The 23,436-nt window shown below is 43.6% G+C and overlaps 1 protein-coding gene across 1 annotated transcript in view; it reads left to right on the plus strand.

The window, feature by feature from the left end:
* LOC143814595 (solute carrier family 2, facilitated glucose transporter member 11-like) overlaps nucleotides 1–14,717 on the plus strand; it is an 83,692-nt gene extending 68,975 nt beyond the window's left edge. Inside the window, exons 9-12 of the mRNA XM_077293460.1 lie at nucleotides 687–788; nucleotides 1,782–1,857; nucleotides 1,950–2,077; nucleotides 14,262–14,717. Coding sequence (XP_077149575.1) covers nucleotides 687–788; nucleotides 1,782–1,857; nucleotides 1,950–2,077; nucleotides 14,262–14,462 — 507 coding nt within the window. The 3' untranslated portion in view covers nucleotides 14,463–14,717. The remainder of the gene's footprint in view (nucleotides 1–686; nucleotides 789–1,781; nucleotides 1,858–1,949; nucleotides 2,078–14,261) is intronic.
* The last annotated feature ends 8,719 nt before the right edge of the window (nucleotides 14,718–23,436 follow it).

Consider the following 23,436-nt stretch of genomic DNA (forward strand, 5'->3'; position numbering starts at 1 on the left):
TAATGGACTGCCGTCTTAGAAATATTAAGGATGGAGGCAACATGATGCTCACTATGTCCCTGTGCTAGTAAAGCCAGAATTGAGCCCATCTTTCCTCACTCAAGACTTGACTTTTCAACTCCTTTGGCATGGTTAAAAGTTATGTTTTCATTCCTATTACTTTTGGGATATTACTAGCACTTGTTTTGCCATCCAGCTTGTCCTATTGCAAGAGGATGGTACACATCACAGCAGTATTTTTTATACTTTCCTTCAGTAAATAAGATTTGGTACAGGTGATCACCTAATCAGAAGCACATTAAGTAGAATGAGGTGTACTCTTTTGGAATTCAACTGACACTGGAATGGAATGGCTGTCAGACATGTAGACAAGTTGATTTTTATAAAACTGTGCAATGGTCTCTTAATTTTTGGCTGAGTTGTATGTGTCTTTTTATATAGTGTATGTAAACTTCTGGTTTCAATTGTATGTGAATTCACCCTAATAAGTGTTCAGTTCATTGAATAGCATTGTTATCTAGTCTTGCATCTTGTATCAGGCATAAAATTACCAAAAGTTGCTACAATGTAAAAACCATACTGTCATACTGACACAGTAAATGTGTGTATTACTTTTATTTCGGCACTATGGTAATAGCCATAGCCTGAAGTTGCAAATAAATTAATGGCACTTTTCTTTTTCTTAGAGTCTCCTTATTGACCGCTTTGGAAGAAGGGTTCTACTCTTGGGGGGCTATAGTCTTATGGCTCTGACCCTAGCGCTTCTAACTGTGACACTTGCAATGCAGGTAGCTACTACTTCAGGGTATACCTTTATACATTTTTATGCAGAGTAATCTTATAATGAATAATTTAGTAATTTTAAAGGGTATCTTCCATTTTATTTTATTATTTTATTCTACTCACTAATATAGAGCCATTAGAGGTCTCAATTTTAAAATCGCCTTGATTGCTCAAAAAAAAAAAAAAATCTCTTCATTGCAATGCCCATCAGCATAAGAGCTGACTTCCTGCATGTGTACATGCACAGAACAATACAGTACATGGCCTCAAGAGGAACTCTGTTGGCCTGAACACAGAGTACAGTACAGGTTCATAGACTCTCTAATGAGCTCATATACTGCTCTGTGTACACGCTAATGCCCAAGCTCAACAGAGCAGCTTTTTGAGCAATAGGATCCCATATGGATCAACCTTATAGCATCTGATTTTTATGGATACACTGAAATTCTTAACAGGGAGATAGTATTTGGTCTTGTAAAGTTTACAAACTGATGATTTCTAAAAACGAATGCCATATGAACGACAATACAGACGAAAAATCGCCTTTTTTTTCTGAATGAAAATAAGACGATTTTTATCATAAGATCTTGTGAACTTATTCAAACACTGCATTTGGTAGAAGAACTTTTCACACATATAATTCAGTCAGTACTTTGGGTCGGTCACCATCCATCATGTTTGGTTTTGCTTTTACTTACTCTGTGAAGTGTTGTACCTCAGCTACTCCTCCTAGAAATAACATACCGGTATATACATTGACAACCAGTGTTACCATTCCCATTTTTCAAACGGTGTGTCTCTACACAATTACCACTAATTGGTGAGTTGTGTAACGACATACTGCCAACTTATAACACCCAGGTGGCAATTTACCCATAAATATCAAAAAGGAATAATAGAGTATTGTCCCAATGAAGGGAAAATTCAAGTGTTTACTAAAATAGATATGTTAGCAATAGTGACATGCTCGTGTTAAGTCTGAGGTTACATCATTTTAGGAAAAATACTTCTGGATGCCATATTGCAGTGTCGGCCTCACCTTTACCTTCATTTTTGTGTATGGAGCTGGGCCAGGTAAGTGATTGGATATTGTCGGACTTGCTGCAGTATGATATTGCACGGATCATGTTCTTCTGGTTTGTAACAGTGACTCTTGTCATCTACAGCTGGGGCCACAGTATCTACATGTGTTGAAATCTTTGCACAGGCCCCTCGTGTTCCTGCATTTGTCATTTCAGGAGTTTTCGGCTGGGTTGGGCTCTACATCCTGGGCATGATTTTCCCATATGTTGTGGTAAGTTGGAACTTATAAAATTAGATTAAATTAAACATAATTAGTATAAATTGTTAACAATCATTTGCAAAATAGACTTAAATTTCCTATAGACATTATATTAATGTTGAATAAGCCCGTTGATCTTGGCAGGACTGGCTGACAGTGGTATAACTAGAGTCCAACGAGCCCAGTGCAAAATTTGGACCTGGTCCCCTACCTGAATGTTGGTCAGATGTATGGGCCCTTGTAGCGTTCTTCATCCTATAAAGACATACATATTCATCCCTTATTAATAATATCCCCAGTACTGTCTCCTTCTTGTAATAATCTCCGCTATTCTGGGCACCTTTCAGTAATGATTCCATGATCTATGGGCCCCATGCTGCAACATTTTTCCCCTTTCTGTTATAATGTCCCCAATTTTGGTATAAAGCCCACATCCTGGACCCCTCCGTTCTTCTCTAATACATTTTTTATACTATATAGCGCCACTATATATACAGTGGGGTAAAAAGTATTTAGTCAGCCACCAATTGTGCAAGTTCTCCCACTTAAAAAGATGAGAGAGGCCTGTAATTGATATCATAGGTACCGTATTTTCCGGCGTATAAGACGACTTTTTAACCCCTGAAAATCTTCTCAAAAGTCGGGGGTCAACTTATACGCCGGGTATGGTATGTGCGGAGCACTGAGGTCGCCACATATGGTGCAGGGAGCGGTCTGGGATGGTTCCCAGGGTCTGGAAGAGAGGAGACTCTCCTTCAGGCCCTGGGATCCACATTCGTGTAAAAAAAAAAAGAACCATCTGGGAACGCTCCCTGCACACGCCGTATAAGACGACACCCGGTGTATAAGATGACCCCCGAAATGTTGGGGGTCGTCTTATATGCCAAGTCGTCTTATGCGCCAAAAAATACGGTAGACCACAACTATGAAAGTCAAAATTGAGAAAACAAATCCAGAAAATCACCTTGTCCGATTTGGCAAGATTTAATTTGCATATTATGGTGGAAAATAAGTATTTGGTCATTAACAAAAGTTCATCTCAATATTTTGTTATATATCCTTTGTTGGCAATGACAGAGGTCAAAAGTTTTCTGTAAGGCTTCTTTCACACTTCCGTCTTGAGACGGCCGTCATAATGCATCAGTGTGATGTATCGACCGACGTTGTAAAAAGATTGCCAAACGGATGGAACGCATCCAGTAACCTGACAGATCCGTCGAATTTGGTAGTACGTGAATTGTAATGTATAAAATTGTGGAGAGAGAGACGGATCCAGTGCATGACGAATGAAACGGATGGCCATCCGTCACAATCCGTTTTATTTTTATTTTAAAAATATAAATTTGAAAATTGTGATATTCATTTATATTCAGCCCCCTGTAGTTTGATACTCACAGAGCATTGCTTAATCCATCATTCAAAAATAGAACTGCAAACAGACCAAGACATGGCCGTCCACCTAAACTTACATCCCAAGCAAGCAGAGCATTAATTAGAGAAGCAGCCAAGAGGCCCATGATCATTCTGGAGGAGCTGCAGATATCAACAGCTCATGTGGAAGAATCTGGCCACAGGACAAATATTAGTCGTACAGTGTAGTCCACAAATCTGGCCTGTATCAAAGAGTATAAAAAAAAAAGCTATTTTTGAAAGCAGACATAAGACGTCTTGTTTGCAGTTTGCAATAAGCCACAGGGGACACAGCTAGCATGTGGAAGAGAGTGCTCTGGTCAGGGAGACCAAAGTAGAAATTTTTGGGCTAAATTCAAATTGCTATGTGTGGTGGAAAACGAACACCCTGAAAACTCCATCCCCATCGTCAAGCATGATGGCAGCTGTTATGATCCTTAGTGGTTGAGGATCACAAATTACTCCAGCAAGGTGACTAAACATAGGACAAGCTCTAGGGAGGTGGAAAACTGGACTGACCGCAAAACTGAACCTATCCAACCACACTAGAGGCAGCCGGTGAACGTGTCTAAAATCCTAGACGTCTCGAGCCAGCCTGAGGAACTAACTACCCCTAGAGAGAAAGAAAGACCTCTCTTGCCTCCAGAGAAATAATCCCCAAAGATATAGAAGCCCCCAACAGATAATAACGGTGAGGTAAGAGGAAGGCACATACACAGGGGTGAAAGCAGATTCAGCAAAAGAGGCCCACTAATTCTAGATAGCAGAAAATAGAAAAGGGGTCTATGCGGTCAGTAAAAAACCCTTACAAAATATCCACACTGAGATTTCAAGAACCCCCACACCAACTAACGGTGTGAGGGGAGAAACTCAGTCCCCTAGAGCAACCAGCAAGTAAGAAATCACATTTTAACAAGCTGGACAAAAAAACATGATGAACGCTAATAATCAGAAACTGAACAAACAAAAACTTAGCTTGTCTTGGAGAGACTGGGAGCAAGGTAGTCACCAGGAATCTGAAGAGCACTGAATACATTGATAGCAGGCAAGGAACTGAGTATCCAGGTGGGCTAAATAGGAAACCAACCAAGGATAACGAACCAGCTGATAAAGCCAACCTGCAGAAAGACAACACTACACAGTACCGCTTGTGACCACTAGAGGGAGCCCAAAAATAGAGTTCACAACATACCCCCCCCTTGAGGAGGGGTCACCGAACCCTCATCAAGACCCCCAGGGCGATCAGGACGAGCTGCGTGGAAGGCACGAACCAAATCGGCCGCATGAACATCAGAGGCGACAACCCAGGAATTATCCTCCTGACCATAGCCCTTCCACTTAACCAGATACTGAAGTCTCCGTCTAGAGATACGAGAATCCAAAATCTTCTCCACCACGTACTCCAATTCGCCCTCGACCAGCACCGGAGCAGGAGGCTCAACAGAAGGAACCACAGGTACCACATACCTCCGCAACAAAGACCTATGGAACACATTATGGATGGCAAACGATGCCGGGAGATCCAAACGAAAAGACACCGGGTTAAGGATTTCCAAGATCTTATAAGGACCGATGAAGCGAGGCTTAAACTTAGGAGATGAAACCTTCATAGGAACATACCGAGAAGACAGCCACACCAAATCCCCAACACGAAGTCGGGGACCCACACCGCGGCGGCGGTTGGCAAAGCGCTGAGCCCTCTCCTGTGACAATTTCAGATTGTCCACCACATGGCTCCAAATCTGCTGCAACCTATCCACCACAGAATCCACCGCAGGACAGTCAGAAGACTCAACCTGACCCGAGGAAAAACGAGGATGGAAACCAGAATTGCAGAAAAAAGGCGAAACCAAGGTAGCAGAACTAGCCCGATTATTAAGGGCAAACTCGGCCAATGGCAAAAAAGTCACCCAATCATCCTGATCAGCAGAAACAAAACATCTCAAATAAGTCTCCAACGTCTGATTAGTTCGCTCGGTTTGGCCATTAGTCTGAGGATAGAAGGCCGACGAAAAATACAAATCAATGCCCATCTTAGCACAAAAAGTTCGCCAAAACCTGGACACAAACTGGGATCCTCTATCAGACACAATATTTTCAGGAATGCCGTGCAAGCGAACCACATTCTGAAAAAATAGAGGAACCAAATCGGAGGAGGAAGGCAGCTTAGGCAAGGGCACCAAATGGACCATCTTGGAAAAACGATCACACACCACCCAAATGACAGACATTTTCTGAGATACTGGCAGATCCGAAATAAAATCCATGGAAATGTGCGTCCAAGGCCTTTTCGGGACAGGCAAAGGCAAAAGCAAACCGCTGGCACGAGAACAGCAAGGCTTAGCCCGAGCACAAATCCCACAAGACTGCACAAAGGAACGCACATCCCGCGACAAGGAAGGCCACCAGAAGGACCTAGCCACCAAATCTCTGGTACCAAAAATCCCAGGATGACCCGCCAACACCGAAGAATGAACCTCGGAAATAACTCTGCTGGTCCATCTATCCGGGACAAACAGTCTCTCTGGTGGACAACGGTCAGGTCTTTCCGCCTGAAATTTCTGCAGCACTCGTCGCAAATCTGGAGAAATGGCAGACAAAATCATTCCCTCTCTGAGAATAGCAGCCGGCTCAGAAACTCCCGGAGAGTCAGGCACAAAACTCCTAGAAAGTGCATCAGCTTTCACGTTCTTCGAACCAGGCAGGTATGAGACCACGAAGTTGAAATGGGAGAAAAACAACGACCAACGAGCCTGTCTAGGATTCAGGCGCTTGGCAGACTCGAGGTAAATCAGATTTTTGTGATCAGTCAGGACCACCACACGATGTTTAGCTCCTTCGAGCCAATGTCGCCACTCCTCAAATGCCCACTTCATAGCCAACAACTCCCGATTACCAACATCATAATTTCGCTCGGCAGGCGAAAACTTTCTTGAAAAGAAAGCACACGGCTTCATCACAGAGCCCTCAGAGCTTCTCTGCGACAAAACAGCCCCTGCTCCAATCTCGGAAGCATCAACCTCGACCTGGAAGGGGAGAGAGACCTCTGGCTGACATAAGACTGGAGCTGAAGAAAACCGGTGCTTAAGTTCCCGAAAGGCCTCCACGGCCGCAGGAGACCAATTAGTCACATCAGAGCTAGTGTTGAGCGATACCGTCCAATACTTGAAAGTATCGGTATCGGAAAGTATTGGCCGATACCGGCAAAGTATCGGATCTAATCCGATACCGATACCCGATACCAATACAAGTCAATGGGACTCAAGTATTGGACAGTATCCCTGATGGTTCCCAGGGTCTGAAGGAGAGGAAACTCTCCTTCAGGCCCTGGGATCCATATTAATGTGTAAAATAAAGAATTAAAATAAAAAATATTGCTATACTCACCTCTCCGACGCAGCCTGCACCTTACCGAGGGAACCGGGAGCCTTCTTTGCTTAAAATGCGCGCTTTTACTTCCTTCCGTGACGTCACGGCTTGTGATTGGTCGCGTGCCGCCCATGTGGCCGCGACGCGACCAATCACAGCAAGCCGTGACGTAATTTTCAGGTCCTCAATGCCTAATTCTAGGCATTCAGGAATTTAAAATTACGTTCCGGCTTGTGATTGGTCGCGTCGCGGTCACATGGGCGACGCGACCAATCACAAGCCGTGACGTCACGGGAGGCAGGAGACGCGCGCATTTTTAAAATTACGTCACGGCTTGTGATTGGTTGCGTGCCGCCCATGTGACCGCGACGCGACCAATCACAGCAAGCCGTGACGTAATTTCAGGTCCTGATGCCTATTTCTGCATTGAGGACCTGAAATTACGTCACGGCTTGCTGTGATTGGTCGCGTCGCGGTCACATGGGCGGCACGCAACCAATCACAAGCCGTGACGTAATTTTAAAAATGCGCGCGTCTCCTGCCTCCCGTGACGTCATGGCTTGTGATTGGTCGCGTCGCCCATGTGACCGAGGCGCGACCAATCACAAGCCGGAACGTAATTTTAAATTCCTGAATGCCTAGAATTAGGCATTGAGGACCTGAAAATTACGTCACGGCTTGCTGTGATTGGTCGCGTCGCGGCCACATAGGCGGCACGCGACCAATCACAAGCCGTGACGTCACGGAAGGAAGTAAAAGCGCGCATTTTAAGCAAAGAATGCTGCCGGTTCCCTCGGTGAGGTCCAGGCTGCGTCGGAGAGGTGAGTATATCAATATTTTTTATTTTAATTCTTAATTTTACACATTAATGTTGTTTCGATACCGATACCCGATACCACAAAAGTATCGGATCTCGGTATCGGAATTCCGATACCCGCAAGTATCGGCCGATACCCGATACTTGCGGTATCGGAATGCTCAACACTAATCAGAGCCCTTCTTGGTCAAATCCGTCAAAGGTTTAACCACACTAGAAAAATTAGCGATGAAACGACGGTAAAAATTAGCAAAACCCAAGAACTTCTGAAGACTCTTAACAGACGTGGGCTGAGTCCAGTCATGAATAGCCTGGACCTTGACTGGGTCCATCTCCACAGTAGAAGGAGAAAAAATAAAACCCAAAAAGGAGACCTTCTGTACTCCGAAGAGGCATTTTGAGCCCTTCACAAATAAAGCATTAGCACGCAGGACCTGAAACACCATCCTGACCTGCTTCACATGGGACTCCCAATCATCAGAAAAAACCAAAATGTCATCCAGATAAACAATCATAAATGTATCCAGATATTCTCGGAAAATGTCATGCATGAAGGACTGAAACACAGAAGGAGCATTAGAGAGTCCAAAAGGCATCACCAAGTACTCAAAATGGCCTTCGGGCGTATTAAATGCTGTTTTCCATTCAACTCCCTGCTTAATGCGCACAAGATTATACGCACCACGGTGATCTATCTTGGTGAACCAACTGGCACCCTTAATCCGAGCAAACAAATCAGACAATAGTGGCAAAGGATACTGAAATTTGACTGTGATTTTATTCAGAAGGCGATAATCTATACACGGTCTCAAAGAACCGTCCTTCTTGGCCACAAAAAAGAATCCTGCACCAAGAGGGGAAGAGGATGGGCGGATATGTCCCTTCTCCAAAGACTCCTTTATATAACTCCGCATCGCGGCATGCTCTGGTATAGACAAATTAAAAAGTCGTCCCTTAGGGAATTTACTACCAGGAATTAAATTTATAGCACAGTCACAATCCCTATGAGGGGGCAGGGCACTGGACCTGAGCTCATCAAATACATCCTGGTAGTCAGACAAAAACTCAGGGACCACAGAAGGAGTGGAAGAAGCAATAGACACCAATGGAGTATCGCCATGAATTCCCTGACAACCCCAACTAGACACAGACATAGCTTTCCAATCTAAAACTGGATTATGAGCCTGCAGCCATGGCAGACCCAAAACGACAACATCATGTAAATTATGCAGAACAAGAAAGCGCATCACCTCCTGATGAACGGGAGTCATGCACATGGTCATTTGCGTCCAATACTGAGGTTTATTCTCAGCCAATGGCGTAGCATCAATTCCCCTCAGAGGAATAGGAAATTCTAAAGGCTCCAGGACAAAACCACAGCGCCTGGCAAATGACAAATCCATCAGATTCAGGGCAGCACCCGAATCCACAAAGGCCATAACCGAGTAGGACGACAAAGAACAAATCAAAGTAACAGACAAAATAAATTTAGGCTGTATAGTACCAATGGTGACAGGTTTAGCAACCTTTTTTAAGCGTTTAGAGCATGCTGAGATAACATGAGCAGAATCACCACAGTAAAAGCACAACCCATTTTGACGTCTATGACTTTGTCGCTCAATTCTGGTCAGAGTTCGATCACATTGCATAGACTCAGGTCCCTGTTCAGAAAATACCGCCAAAGGATGAGCAGATTTGCGCTCCCGCAAACGCCGATCAACCTGAATGGCTAAAGCCATAGAATCACTCAGACTTGTAGGGGTGGGGAACCCCACCATAACATCCTTAATGGCTTCAGAAAGACCTTCTCTGAAATTTGCAGCCAGGGCACACTCATTCTATTGAGTAAGCACTGACCATTTCCGAAATTTTTGACAATAAACCTCTGCTTCATCCTGCCCTTGAGAGAGGGCCAGCAATGCTTTTTCTGCCTGATTCTCAAGATTAGGCTCCTCATAAAGCAATCCAAGAGCCAGAAAAAACGCATCCACATTAAGCAATGCAGGATCTCCTGGCGCCAGAGAGAAGGCCCAATCCTGAGGGTCGCCACGCAACAAGGAGATAACAATTTTTACTTGCTGAGCGGAATCACCAGAGGAACGAGGTCTCAGAGATAGAAATAACTTACAATTATTCTTAAAATTCTGAAACCTAGATCTATCTCCAGAAAACAACTCAGGAATGGGTATCTTTGGTTCTGACATAGGGCTATGAATAACAAAATCCTGAATACTTTGCACCCGTGCAGCAAGATGATCCACACTAGAAGTCAGTCTGAACATCCATGTCTGCAGCTGAGCTCAAAACCACTCAGAGTTCAAGGGGATGAAAGAAGCTAGACAGACTGCAGCACAAAAAAAAAAAAAAATGTACTCAGGTCTTCTTTTAATCCCACTTCTGCGATGTATAAAACACCTTTTGGGCCTGCTATACTGTTATGATCCTTAGTGGTTCAGGATCACAAATTACTCCAGCAAGGTGACTAAACATAGGACAAGCTCTAGGGAGGTGGAAAACTGGACTGACCGCAAAACTGAACCTATCCAACCACACTAGAGGCAGCCGGTGAACGTGTCTAAAATCCTAGACGTCTCGAGCCAGCCTGAGGAACTAACTACCCCTAGAGAGAAAGAAAGACCTCTCTTGCCTCCAGAGAAATAATCCCCAAAGATATAGAAGCCCCCAACAGATAATAACGGTGAGGTAAGAGGAAGGCACATACACAGGGGTGAAAGCAGATTCAGCAAAAGAGGCCCACTAATTCTAGATAGCAGAAAATAGAAAAGGGGTCTATGCGGTCAGTAAAAAACCCTTACAAAATATCCACACTGAGATTTCAAGAACCCCCACACCAACTAACGGTGTGAGGGGAGAAACTCAGTCCCCTAGAGCAACCAGCAAGTAAGAAATCACATTTTAACAAGCTGGACAAAAAACATGATGAACGCTGATAATCAGAAACTGAACAAACAAAAACTTAGCTTGTCTTGGAGAGACTGGGAGCAAGGTAGTCACCAGGAATCTGAAGAGCACTGAATACATTGATAGCATGCAAGGAACTGAGTATCCAGGTGGGCTAAATAGGAAACCAACCAAGGATAATGAACCAGCTGATAAAGCCAACCTGCAGAAAGACAACACTACACAGTACCGCTTGTGACCACTAGAGGGAGCCCAAAAATAGAGTTCACAACAGGCAGCATCATGTTGTGGGGATACTTTTCTTCAGCAGGAACAGGTAATCTGGTCAGAGTTGATGGGGAGATAGATGGAGCTAAATACAGGGCAATTCTGGATGAAAATCTGTTAGAGGCTGCAAAAGATTTCAGACTGGGGCATAGGTTTACCTTCCAGCATGACAACTACCCTAAATATACTGCCAGAGCTACAATGGAAGGGTTTATATCAGTTATGAAAGCAACACACACTCCCTCACGAGTAACAAAAAAAGGGAAGACCTACTACAGGAAGATGCCGCGCCCACACTCAACTGGTCCCTGTACAGACTAGAAAGACCCAGGCCGCACAACTCAAAAACAACGCATCAGACCTGGCTCACTAAAATGCCATCAAGAAGTTCCTCGCACCTCCTGAAGAACAAGAGGGGAGGCCGCAAACATTATCAACAAGAGGAGAGGAAAATGTGCAGGAAGATACAAAACCAGGGTGAGAAAATTAAAACACGTTAACATAGGGTAGAGAGGGAAGGATCCTATACTATCGCTGATATTAAAACATTACCATGTGTCAAAAATTACCTCAATGTAAATAAAGGCAGAGCAGGACCAAGGGCCGACTGTGGACACCCAGCCATGGGAAGCAATATAAATACAATGCCCAGGCCAAAGAGAGGGAGGCCGCACCCTTGTTTGTACTGAGTACAAAAACCTAGAGAAAAAAATTTGAAAATTGAGCCAGAGTATAAGTTGGTATGCATGCAATGCAATGTATGGGTGCATGTTCACACTGGCCATTAAACAAATAAAACCGAAAATAGAAACAAAATGAACAAATACCCTGCTCTAAGTAAAACTTAATAGTACATATGAATAACATTGGGTACTTAGTAGACAGTTTTTTATTTAAAAAAAAAATGAAAGCCACTCCAACGCATCAAGGTGTGTACAAATCGTGATGGCCCTATACTGTCTCTGATATTAAGACATTGTGGTGTGAAAAATTACCTCAATGTGAAATAAGGGCAGAGCAGGACCAAGGCCTGACCGTGGACACCCAGCCATAGGAAGCTGTATGAATGCAATGCCCAGTTCAAAGAAATGGAGGCTACACCCTTGCTTGTACTGAGTACAAACACTTAAAGAAAAATCAAGAAAATTGAGCCAGAATATAAGTTGGTAATAATAATAATAATAATAATAATTTTTATTTATATAGTGCCAACATATTCCGCAGCACTTTACAATTAAGCGGGGACATGTACCGACAATAAATTCAATACAAGTTAAGACAATTTAAACAGTGACATTAGGAGTGAGGTCCCTGCTCGCAAGCTTACAATCTATAAGGAAATGGGGGTATGCATGCAACGTGTAGGAGCATGTTCACACTGACCATTAAAAAGACAAAGCCCGAGATAGAAACAAAATGAACAAATACCCTGCTGTAAGTAAATAAATGTAATAGTACATATAAATAACATAGGGTACTTAGTAAGCACTGTTTTTGATTAATTAAAAATGAAAAAGCCATCCCAACACGTCAAGGAGTACCCAATCGGGACTGTCCTTTTCTTTCTCTAATATTAATTCCTTACCATGTGTCAAAAATGACCTCAATGTGAATAAGGACAGAGAAGGATACATGGTAAGTTTTTAACATTAGGGACAACATAAGACCGTCCCAATTTGGGTATACCTTGACGCGGTGGGATAGCTTTTATGTTTTTTTTTATATATATATATATTTCAAAAACAGTGTTTAGTAAGTACTCTATGTAATTTATATGTAGTATTAGGCTCTACTTCCCCACAGCAGGGTATTTGCTCATTTTGTTTCTATCTTAGTTTTTGTCTTTTTAATGGCCCATGTAGGCATGATAAGAAGAAAAACCTCCACTATTCTAGACAAAAAAACACCAGTATACAGGCAGAGATGCTTAACTGTCCAAGGCCTCCAACAATTGCACTAACCAAGGTGCAGCGGACCCAAGTTAAGATGGCAAATACACAGGTGCAATAATACCGATAATGCAGCCACCCTCCAATCAGGAATTGGCCGCTTGGTGCACCTGTGCAAACAAATAGTCTGTATGTGGCATGTTCACACAGGAATGCAAAGTATATGGCTCAGAGCCTATTAATGACGCCATGTAGCGGGCTCACCATAATGCATCCTGTGTGAACAGAGGCCGCAGTGTACAGAGCCATCTAGGGCCCAGCCGCACCCTGGAAAAATATACAGTGCACCAAAAACATAACAATGTATGCAAGGTATTGGTCGATATTATGGCCACAATATTTAAGCTGCCAACCCGCGTCAAGGGTCCTTACATATTGGCAGTCCTAATCTAAAAAAACAACATACCGGTATATACAGAGTTGATTTCAGAATACTGTTGGCTGCCCATTTAAACAGACAACCACTTTAGGTCACATCCCGATGTTAGAAATGTGATTTTACAATTTAGCTTGAACTAAAGAACACCAACACTAGCGCTTTTATAAAGTGGATTTAAAATAAATTTTATTTATACGTTAAATGTAAAAAACCACACAGGCTTATAAAAGTGGATGAAACACTAATGGGGAAAGACAAATACAGGAAAAACAAAAGTTGGGTATGGCTTAAAGTGGCATAGTATATGTCATATGTGTAAAAGGGTTACTATATTCAATTACAAAGAAATTCAGATGCATACATGTATATATAGCCTAAGTAAGCATGCATATATATGTTATCTGAGTACAATCAGTCTGCTCAGTCCGCAGGAAATAAAAACCAGGCACCATATAGTATAAAATATATAATCTTAATAATAAATAAGTTATATATATATATATATATATATATATATATATATATATATATATATATATATATATATATATTAAAAGTGGAAAGAGACGGTGCCAGGAAAATACCGCGGGCAGACAAATCAACATCCAGCATCAATAATGCACAAACCCACACTACACATACCATGATGTTAATTAGCTCGTACAAGCCAACAGCCAGGGACTACACCCGATGAGCGTTTCACTGTGGAAAGCTTCTTCCAGGGGTCGATTTTAAAGTTTAGCTTGAACTGTGTAACTGTATCTGAGCTTCTTCAAGGTATTGCTCTAGTGATAGGAAACCACCAAATTATGTATTTTACTTTAGAGATGACAGCAGAGAAAACATCATTGTGGATTTCACCTTTTGCAATGCATTTCCACAATAAAATCTGCATTAATATCTGCTTGACTTGGCGAGGCTTTGCTGTTGCAGATTTTACTGTGGAATTATCACTGCAGAAAATCCTTAGTCAACAAATCCTGTGTGGCTGTACCCAAACTCCTCAATGTCACTGATCATTGTCTTCCACTGAGTAACATCTTTCTAATAGCTCATCATATTTTTTGGGATTATATCTTCTAGGAGACTCTTCAGCATTTCTGCTTCCTTCTCTTCTTATCAGTTATCATCACTTCAGGAACTGTTATATATTTTGTTGTTCCTGAAACTAAGGGGAAAAGCATAGCAGAAATTTCTCAGGAATACAATAACCGAAAATTCAGGAAACAACGCATGGAGACAAAAACTGCCCACCCTGAAGGCGTACTGTGCAGCAGACTTTAAGCCCTGAAACATAAAGGAAAACATCCAGAAGATGCCGGTGTATAAATCTAATGCCATTGCAGGGATATGAGAGTGACTGGATATAATGTAAAGCAAAAATAGAGGCTACAAGTGACCAGAGGTGAAAATGAAGGACAGGCTGTACAGAGTTGGGACAGTTCCTGGTGGAGAGCATTGATGGTCGTGGAAAGGACTGGCGAAGCTGCCCACACCCCCTTGAAGATCTTATGATTATAAAAAGCATTGCTATGTTTTAAATGTTGTTTTCTCTATTTTGTGCAAAGCAACAGTGAGTTAGTAGCAGACAGGATTAATTATTGGGACCAACCCAGGATGGGAAGACATACATGGGCAGCACATAGGAATGCAGTTTCCTGTTGTTAGATAGGAATAAGTATTGATAAGTGAACAGACCCATGGTCTTGTTGCTCCCAGACGTGCATTGTAATTGGTGTTTTTGTGTGAAGAAGGGAGACCAACATACAGCTTTGGCAAAAATTAAGAGACCTGAACCCCATTGAAATCCTCTGGAATGTAATCAAGAGGATGATGGATAGTCACAAGCCATCAATCAAAGAACTGCTTAAATTTTTGAGGTCTGAAAGCACTGTGGGGTTTTTTAAATGTTGACCATTTTTCTTTGTCAGACAAAAATACAAAAATTATTGCTTGGAAATTCGGAGACATGTTGTGAGAAGTTTATAGAATAAAAGAACAATTTACATTTTACTCAAAAATATACCTATAAAGAGAAAAATCAGACAAACTGAACATTTTGCAGTGGTCTCTTAATTTTTGCCAGAGCTGTATATCAGATAGCAAATTCTGAAGGAAACAAGAATTAAGTAGCAGAAGGATTCCTTATTTCAGGTAGGGGGCCTAGCAAGGATTCAGTGGAAGGCCGGTTTCACACGTCAGTGGCTCCGGTACATGTAGTGACAGTTTTCTCACGTACCGGAGACACTGACACACATAGACCCATTCAAATGAATGGCTATGCACATGCCTGTGTGTTTTCACGGACCGTGTGTCCGTGTGCAAAAAACGGAGACATGTCCGCTTTTCTCTGGCAGCACAGTCCGCAAAGCGTCCTGCACACGTGCACACGGAGAACAGTATGCACTCTCCTCCGTGTGCACGTACCGTCGCAGGAGAAACAGCGCTACAGTTAAGCGCGGTCCAGTGGTGCTGAAGCCGGCATTCATCCCTTCTGTCCTGCTCGGCTGAAAGCAGCGCTTGCAGGAGAGAAGGGATGAAAGATCAAGGTTTTTTTTTGTTAAAAAAAAAGTTTGGGGTCACCTCCCACATCCCACCCCTCCCCACCCCCAGCGCACACACCTGCTTGCAGAGAAATACTCACCCAGCTCCTGCGATGCCTCCTCTCAGCGCCGGCAGCTTGTCCTGTGTGAGCGGTCACAGGACAGGCTGCCGGAGCTGAGAGGAGGCATCGCGGGAGCTGGGTGAGTATTTCTCTGCAAGCGGGCGGGCGCACGGGGGGTGGGAGGTGGGAGGTGACCCCAAACTTTATTTTAAACAAAAAAAATTTAAAAAAACCTTTGTTTTTCATTCCTTTTCTCCAGCGAACGCTGCTGGGGAGAAGGAATGAATGCCGGCTTCAGCACCAAAAGCAGGGGACAGCGCTTAACTGTAGCGCTGTCTCCTGCACGGTCCGTGTGGTCCTCAGTCTGCACATGGGCGGCACACGGCTGCCACACGGCGCAGTGTGAAAGCCTGGCTTGGACGGCAGACGGCCAGAGCTTACTGCGCCTGCGCAGAACAGTACTACACAGCGCAGGTGCCGGTTTGAAAACGTAAACAGCGCTGAGGGGGCGGCGCAGAAAGACCAAGAAGATGTGAGTGACGGCAGAGGAGCGTTTCGAGCTGGGGAGGGAGGACCAGCCTACGTGGCTAGAGACACCAATTATGGCTAAGTATCAAATCGCTTTTTTGGGGGTATACTTGAACCTAAAACTAAAAGAGCCACCTTGTTAGAATGCAGCATTACTGCTGCACAAGGTGGCTCATTTAGTTTATAACGGCTGGAGGGGGGTGACAGTGGCCCTTTAAACATGCTGCACTTGCATTTAGACACTTTATTAGTATAGACAGCATAACACACTTTTTTCTCTATACTTGTTTGCTTCCTTTAACAAGCGCTATATCCACTATTTATTGAACTAACTTTCCATGGATTCTGATCCTTAGGTCACTTTGACCTTTTAAAGAGGTTTTTTACCCTTTCATGTGTATAGGATTTTTGATTGAAACTTCTTAAACTAAATAATATACATTTTGTTTATCTTCTACATAACCCTTGGCACTTTTTCCGCATTGGCCAGACCGACTGTATTTTGCACGTTGTGTCTTCACAGTTTTTAATTTACATGATTGTCGTTTGTAAAACCTACATTTTAAATTGACTATAATAAAATGTTGAAACTTTTAAGGCGATAGCTTTTTTTTCAGTTTTTTTATGCACATATTTGGTATCGCTGCTTTCAGAATCGCCCGATCTACCAATAAAAAAAAAGAATTAACCTGATCGCTAAACGGGGTAGCAATAAAAAAATCAAAAGGCCAGAATTACGTTTTTTTGGTTGCCGCAGCATTGCATTAAAATGCAATAACGGGCAATCAAAAGCACGTATCTGCACAAAACTGGCATCATTAAAAACATCAGCTCAGCATGCAAAAAATAAGCCGTCACCCAACCCGAAAAATGGAGACGCTACAGGTCTCGGAAAATTGGATTTTTTTTTAGCAAATTTTGGAATTTTTTTTACCATTTAGATAAAAGAGAATCTAGACATGTTTGGTGGCTATGAACTCGTAATGATCTAGAGAATCATAATGGCAGGTTGGTTTTAGCATTTAGTGAACCTAGCAAAAAAGCCAAGCAAAAAACGAGTGTGAGATTGCACTTTTTTTGCAATTTCACCGCACTTGGAATTTTTTTCCCGTTTTCGAGTACAAGGCATGATAAAACTAATGGTGTTGATTAAAAGTACAACTTGTCCCACAAAAAATAAGCCCTTACATGGCCATATTGAAGGAAAAATAAAAAAGTTATGGCTCTGGAAAGAAGGGGAGCGAAAAACGAAAATCAAAAATTGAAAAAAACTCCAGTCATGAAGGGGTTAAAAACCTTACGTGACACAGACTTTAGGAACACATGTTCCTGTTCAGCATATCAAAATCTATAAGATACAATAAAATTTTCTCAGGGGACAAGAACTTTCCTGAAATTTGTTGCACAGAGTTATTTATACTAGATAAGAAGCGTGTAGCCAGGCCTGAAGATCATGAAGCAGAATATGACCAGGCTGGGACACGAGTTCTCCTATGGAGAACTGAAGAAGCAATGGCACACCAAGAAGTATGTGGCCATCATCAAATGTACTTTGAGAGTACCAGTGAGGAGTTGTAACAATGCCCCTCAATCAGTGAGGTCCTCACAAGTCAACTGGGAGTTTAGACTAGCTATGTGGGGCCTTAGCGACACCTCTTGTCCTGTGCGGTCCTCGGAATATGGATGTTACTATAATGTTTTGCTGGACTTATGTAATATGAAATGTAAGTAATGTACCACCACCTGTAACTGTAAAGTTCCTGCCTCTGGATTGCGCAAAAATGTTCTTAAACTGTTGTGCCTGCTATCTGATGTATATACTTCCCATTAAGTTGTTCAATAAAGAAAAGTTTATTTTTGGACTTTGGTCTCCCACGTTCATCTCTCTACTAGTGATGAGCGAGTGTGCTCGTTACGCGAGTTTTCCGAGTATGCTTGGGTGTTTTCTGAGGGCTACATGATTTGTGGCTGCTAGACAACCTGAACACATGCAGGGATTGCCTGTTTGTTAGGGAATCCCCACATATATTCAGGCTGTCTAGCAGCCACAAATCATGAAGCTGCAGATACTCATACATAATCTATGAGCACACCCAAGATACTCGGAGAATACGCGAGTGAGTCGCCTGCCAGGGCCGTGGGGTACTCGGTCCCAGGTCCTGCGGTTCACAGGGGGATGTCACGGTGGCTGCGAACCGGTCCGTGGCCATGGGCGCACATGTAAAAGGGAAAGGTCTTTAAAGTAAATAAAGTTTATGTTCGTGATGCCACCTGTTTGTCTTCGGTCAGTGGGGACCGACGCTGCTTTAAGGGGTCCTCTAGGGTGATGTTATAGCAGCTAGATGGTATAACTTCTCACAGGTGAAGTATATCCCCAGGGCTCCCGGTGTGTAGATGGAAGATGATGAATGGCGCAGTAAAGAATGAGGACACAGGTTTGCAGTCTCTTTACCTTGTTTACTGAAGTCTTCAGGCAGCCACATTCCAGGGCACCTGTTATGGACTGGTAATTTAGGAGCGACATGCGACTAGCTCTGAGCAGGTGGTAACTATACAGACCGCAGTTCCTGATCTTAACACAACACTAGCAGTAGCCGTGGGATGTTCCTGTCACTCCCTGGACACCTCGTCACAGCCGGAGAGCTAGCTACCACTAAAGGTAGAAATAGGAAAGCTATCTTGCCTCAGAGAAAATCCCCAAAGGATAAGACAGCCCCCCACAAAGAATGACTGTGAGAGGAGAAGGAAATGACATACGTAGTATGAAACAAGATTTAGCAAAGGAGGCCACTTCTAGCTAGATAGATAGTACAGGAAAGAACACTGTGCGGTCAGTAATAAAAACTAGAAAAAGTCCACCACAGAGATATGCAAAAATCTCCACACCTGACTAAAGGTGTGGAGGGCAAAATCTGAAGCCCAGAGCTTCCAGCTTAGCTGAATAGATCCATACTGATAAGCTGGACAAATGAGCAAAACATAGAATGTGCTGAACAATAAAGTCCACAACAAGTGGACTACAAAAGGACAAGCAAGGACTTATCTTTGCTGAACTGGACAGAGTGTCAGGGAAATCCAAAAGAGCAGTGACTCCAGGCAGGAACAATTGACAACTGGCATTGATTGAGGGCTAAGGCCAGACTAAAATAGCCGAGCCAGAAAGACGATCAGTGGAAGCAGCTGCTGATGCTAAATCCAAGAAGCAGCTATACCACTCAAAACCACAGGAGGGAGCCCAAGAGCAGAATTCACAAAAGTACTACTTACAACCACCGGAGGGAGCCCAAGAGCGGAATTCACAACAGTACCCCCCCTTGAGGAGGGGTCACCGAACCCTCACCAGAGCCCCCAAGCCGATCAGGACGAGCCAAGTGAAAAGCACGAACCAAATCGGCAGCATGGACATTGGAGGCAACCACCCAAGAATTATCCTCCTGGCCATAACCCTTCCACTTAACAAGATACTGAAGCCTCCGCCTCGAAAAACGAGAATCCAAAATTTTCTCAACCACATATTCCAACTCCCCCTCAACCAACACCGGGGCAGGAGGATCAACAGAGGGAACAACGGGTACCACATATCTCCTCAACAAAGATCTATGGAAAACATTGTGGATGGCAAAAGAGGCTGGAAGGGCCAAATGAAAAGACACTGGATTGATAATCTCAGAAATCTTATAAGGACCAATAAACCGAGGCTTAAACTTAGGGGAAGAAACCTTCATAGGAACATGACGAGAAGATAACCAGACTAAATCCCCCACACAAAGCCAAGGACCAACACACCGACGGCGGTTAGCAAAACGCTGAGCCTTTTCCTGAGACAACGTCAAATTGTCTACCACATGAGTCCAAATCTGCTGTAACCTGTCCATCACAGAATCTACACCAGGACAATCAGAAGGCTCAACCTGCCCTGAAGAAAAACGAGGATGGAAACCAAAATTACAAAAAAAAGGCGAAACCAAAGTAGCCGAACTGGCCCGATTATTAAGGGCAAACTCGGCCAACGGCAAGAAAGCCACCCAATCATCCTGATCAGCAGACACAAAGCATCTCAAATAGGTTTCCAAGGTCTGATTAGTTCGCCCAGTTTGGCCATTTGTCTGAGGATGGAACGCCGAAGAAAAAGACAAATTAATGCCCATCCTAGCACAAAAGGCCCGCCAAAACCTGGAAACAAACTGGGAACCTCTGTCCGACACAATATTTTCCGGAATGCCATGCAAACGAACCACATGCTGAAAAAACAATGGAACCAAATCAGAGGAGGAAGGCAATTTAGGCAAAGGTACCAAATGGACCATTTTAGAGAACCGGTCACAAACCACCCAGATAACAGACATCCTCTGGGACACAGGAAGATCCGAAATAAAATCCATGGAAATATGCGTCCAGGGCCTCTCAGGGACAGGCAAAGGCAAAAGCAACCCACTAGCGCGGGAACAGCAAGGCTTAGCCCGGGCACAAGTCCCACAGGACTGCACAAAAGAACGCACATCTCGCGACAAGGAAGGCCACCAAAAAGACCTAGCCACCAAATCTCTGGTACCAAAAATCCCAGGATGACCGGCCAACACCGAACAATGGACCTCAGAAATTACCTTACTTGTCCATCTATCAGGAACAAACAGCTTCCCCACAGGACAGCGGTCAGGTTTATCAGCCTGAAATTCCTGAAGCACCCGCCGTAAATCAGGGGAGATGGCAGAAAGAATCACCCCTTCCCTAAGAATGCCAACCGGCTCAAGAACTCCAGGAGAATCAGGCAAAAAACTCCTAGAGAGGGCATCCGCTTTAACATTCTTAGATCCCGGAAGATATGAAACCACAAAATCGAAACGGGAGAAAAACAGGGACCATCGAGCCTGTCTAGGGTTCAGCCGCTTGGCCGACTCGAGGTAAATCAAATTCTTAAGATCGGTCAAGACAACAACGCGGTGCTTGGCTCCCTCAAGCCAATGTCGCCACTCCTCAAATGCCCACTTCATAGCCAACAACTCCCGATTGCCGACATCATAATTGCGTTCCGCAGGCGAAAACTTTCGGGAAAAGAAGGCACATGGTTTCATCAAGGAACCATCAGAATTCCTCTGTCACAAAACGGCCCCTGCCCCAATCTCAGAAGCGTCAACCTCAACCTGAAAAGGAAGAGACACATCCGGCTGACGCAAGACAGGGGCAGAAGTAAATCGGCGCTTAAGCTCCTGAAAGGCCTCAACAGCCTCAGAGGACCAATTTTTCACATCAGCGCCTTTCTTCGTCAAATCGGTCAGGGGCTTAACCACACTAGAGAAGTTGGCAATGAAACGGCGATAAAAATTAGCAAAGCCCAGAAATTTCTGAAGGCTCTTCACAGATGTGGGTTGAATCCAGTCATGAATGGCTTGGACCTTAACAGGATCCATTTCTATAGACGAAGGAGAAAAAATAAACCCCAAAAAAGAGACCTTCTGAACTCCAAATAGGCACTTAGACCCCTTCACAAATAGAGCATTATCACGAAGGATCTGGAATACCATCCTGACCTGCTTCACATGAGACTCCCAATCATTGGAAAAAATCAAAATATCATCCAAATACACAATCAAGAATTTATCAAGATAATTGCGGAAAATGTCATGCATGAAGGACTGAAATACAGAAGGAGCACTAGAAAGCCCAAAAGGCATCACCAGGTATTCAAAATGGCCTTCGGGCGTATTAAATGCAGTTTTCCATTCGTCACCCTGTTTAATACGAACAAGATTATATGCCCCTCGAAAGTCAATCTTGGTAAACCAACTAGCCCCCTTAATCCGAGCAAACAAATCAGAGAGCAAAGGTAAAGGGTATTGGAATTTGACCGTGATCTTATTAAGAAGGCGATAATCAATACAGGGTCTCAAGGAGCCATCCTTCTTGGCAACAAAAAAGAATCCCGCTCCCAATGGTGACGAAGACGGCCGAATATGCCCCTTCTCCAAGGACTCCTTAACATAGCTCCGCATAGCGGTATGTTCTGGCACAAATAGATTGAAAAGTCGGCCCTTAGGGAACTTACAGCCAGGAATCAAGTCAATAGCACAATCACAGTCCCTATGTGGAGGAAGGGAACTGGACTTGGGCTCATCGAATACATCCTGGAAATCTGACAAAAATTCAGGAACATCAGAAGAGGGGGAAGAGGAAATTGACATTAAAGGAACGTCACTATGTACCCCTTGACAACCCCAACTAGTCACAGACATCGATTTCCAATCCAACACTGGATTGTGTACTTGTAATCATGGAAAACCCAGTACAACAACATCATGTAAATTATGCAACACTAGAAAACGACAATCTTCCTGATGTGCTGGAGCCATGCACATAGTCAGCTGAGTCCAATACTGAGGTTTATTCTTGGCCAACGGTGTAGCATCAATACCCCTCAAAGGAATAGGGCTCTGCAAAGGCTGCAAAGAAAAACCACAGCGCCTGGCGAATTCTAAGTCCATTAAGTTCAGGGCAGCGCCTGAATCCACAAATGCCATGACAGAGAAAGATGACAATGAGCAAATCAGGGTCACAGACAGGAGAAACTTAGGCTGTACAGTACTAATGGTAACAGATCTAGCAACCCTCTTAATACGCTTAGGGCAATCAGAGATAGTATGAGCTGAATCACCACAGTTAAAAAACACAGCCCATTCTGACGTCTGTATCCCCTCTGTTCCGCTCTAGTCAGAATCCTATCACATTGCATAGGCTCAGGACTCTGTTCAGAGGATGCTGCCATATGGTGCACCACTTTGCGCTCGCGCAGGCGCCGATCAATCTGAATGGCTAGAGACATAGATTCGCTCAGACCAACAGGCGTGGGGAACCCCACCATAACATCTTTAAGGGCTTCAGAAAGACCCTTTCTAAAAATTGCTGCCAGAGCGTCCTCATTTCATTTAGTAAGCACAGACCATTTTCTAAATTTCTGGCAGTATAATTCGCTTCCTTACCCTGGCACAGGGCCAACAAGGTTTTTTCTGCATGATCCACAGAGTTAGGTTCGTCATACAATAATCCGAGCGATTGAAAAAATGCATCTACATTAAGCAATGCCGGATCCCCTGACTCAAGGGAGAATGCCCAGTCCTGAGGGTCACCACG

The sequence above is a fragment of the Ranitomeya variabilis genome, chromosome 1, assembly GCF_051348905.1.
Source record: "Ranitomeya variabilis isolate aRanVar5 chromosome 1, aRanVar5.hap1, whole genome shotgun sequence".
In the NCBI taxonomy this organism is placed as follows: domain Eukaryota; kingdom Metazoa; phylum Chordata; class Amphibia; order Anura; family Dendrobatidae; genus Ranitomeya; species Ranitomeya variabilis.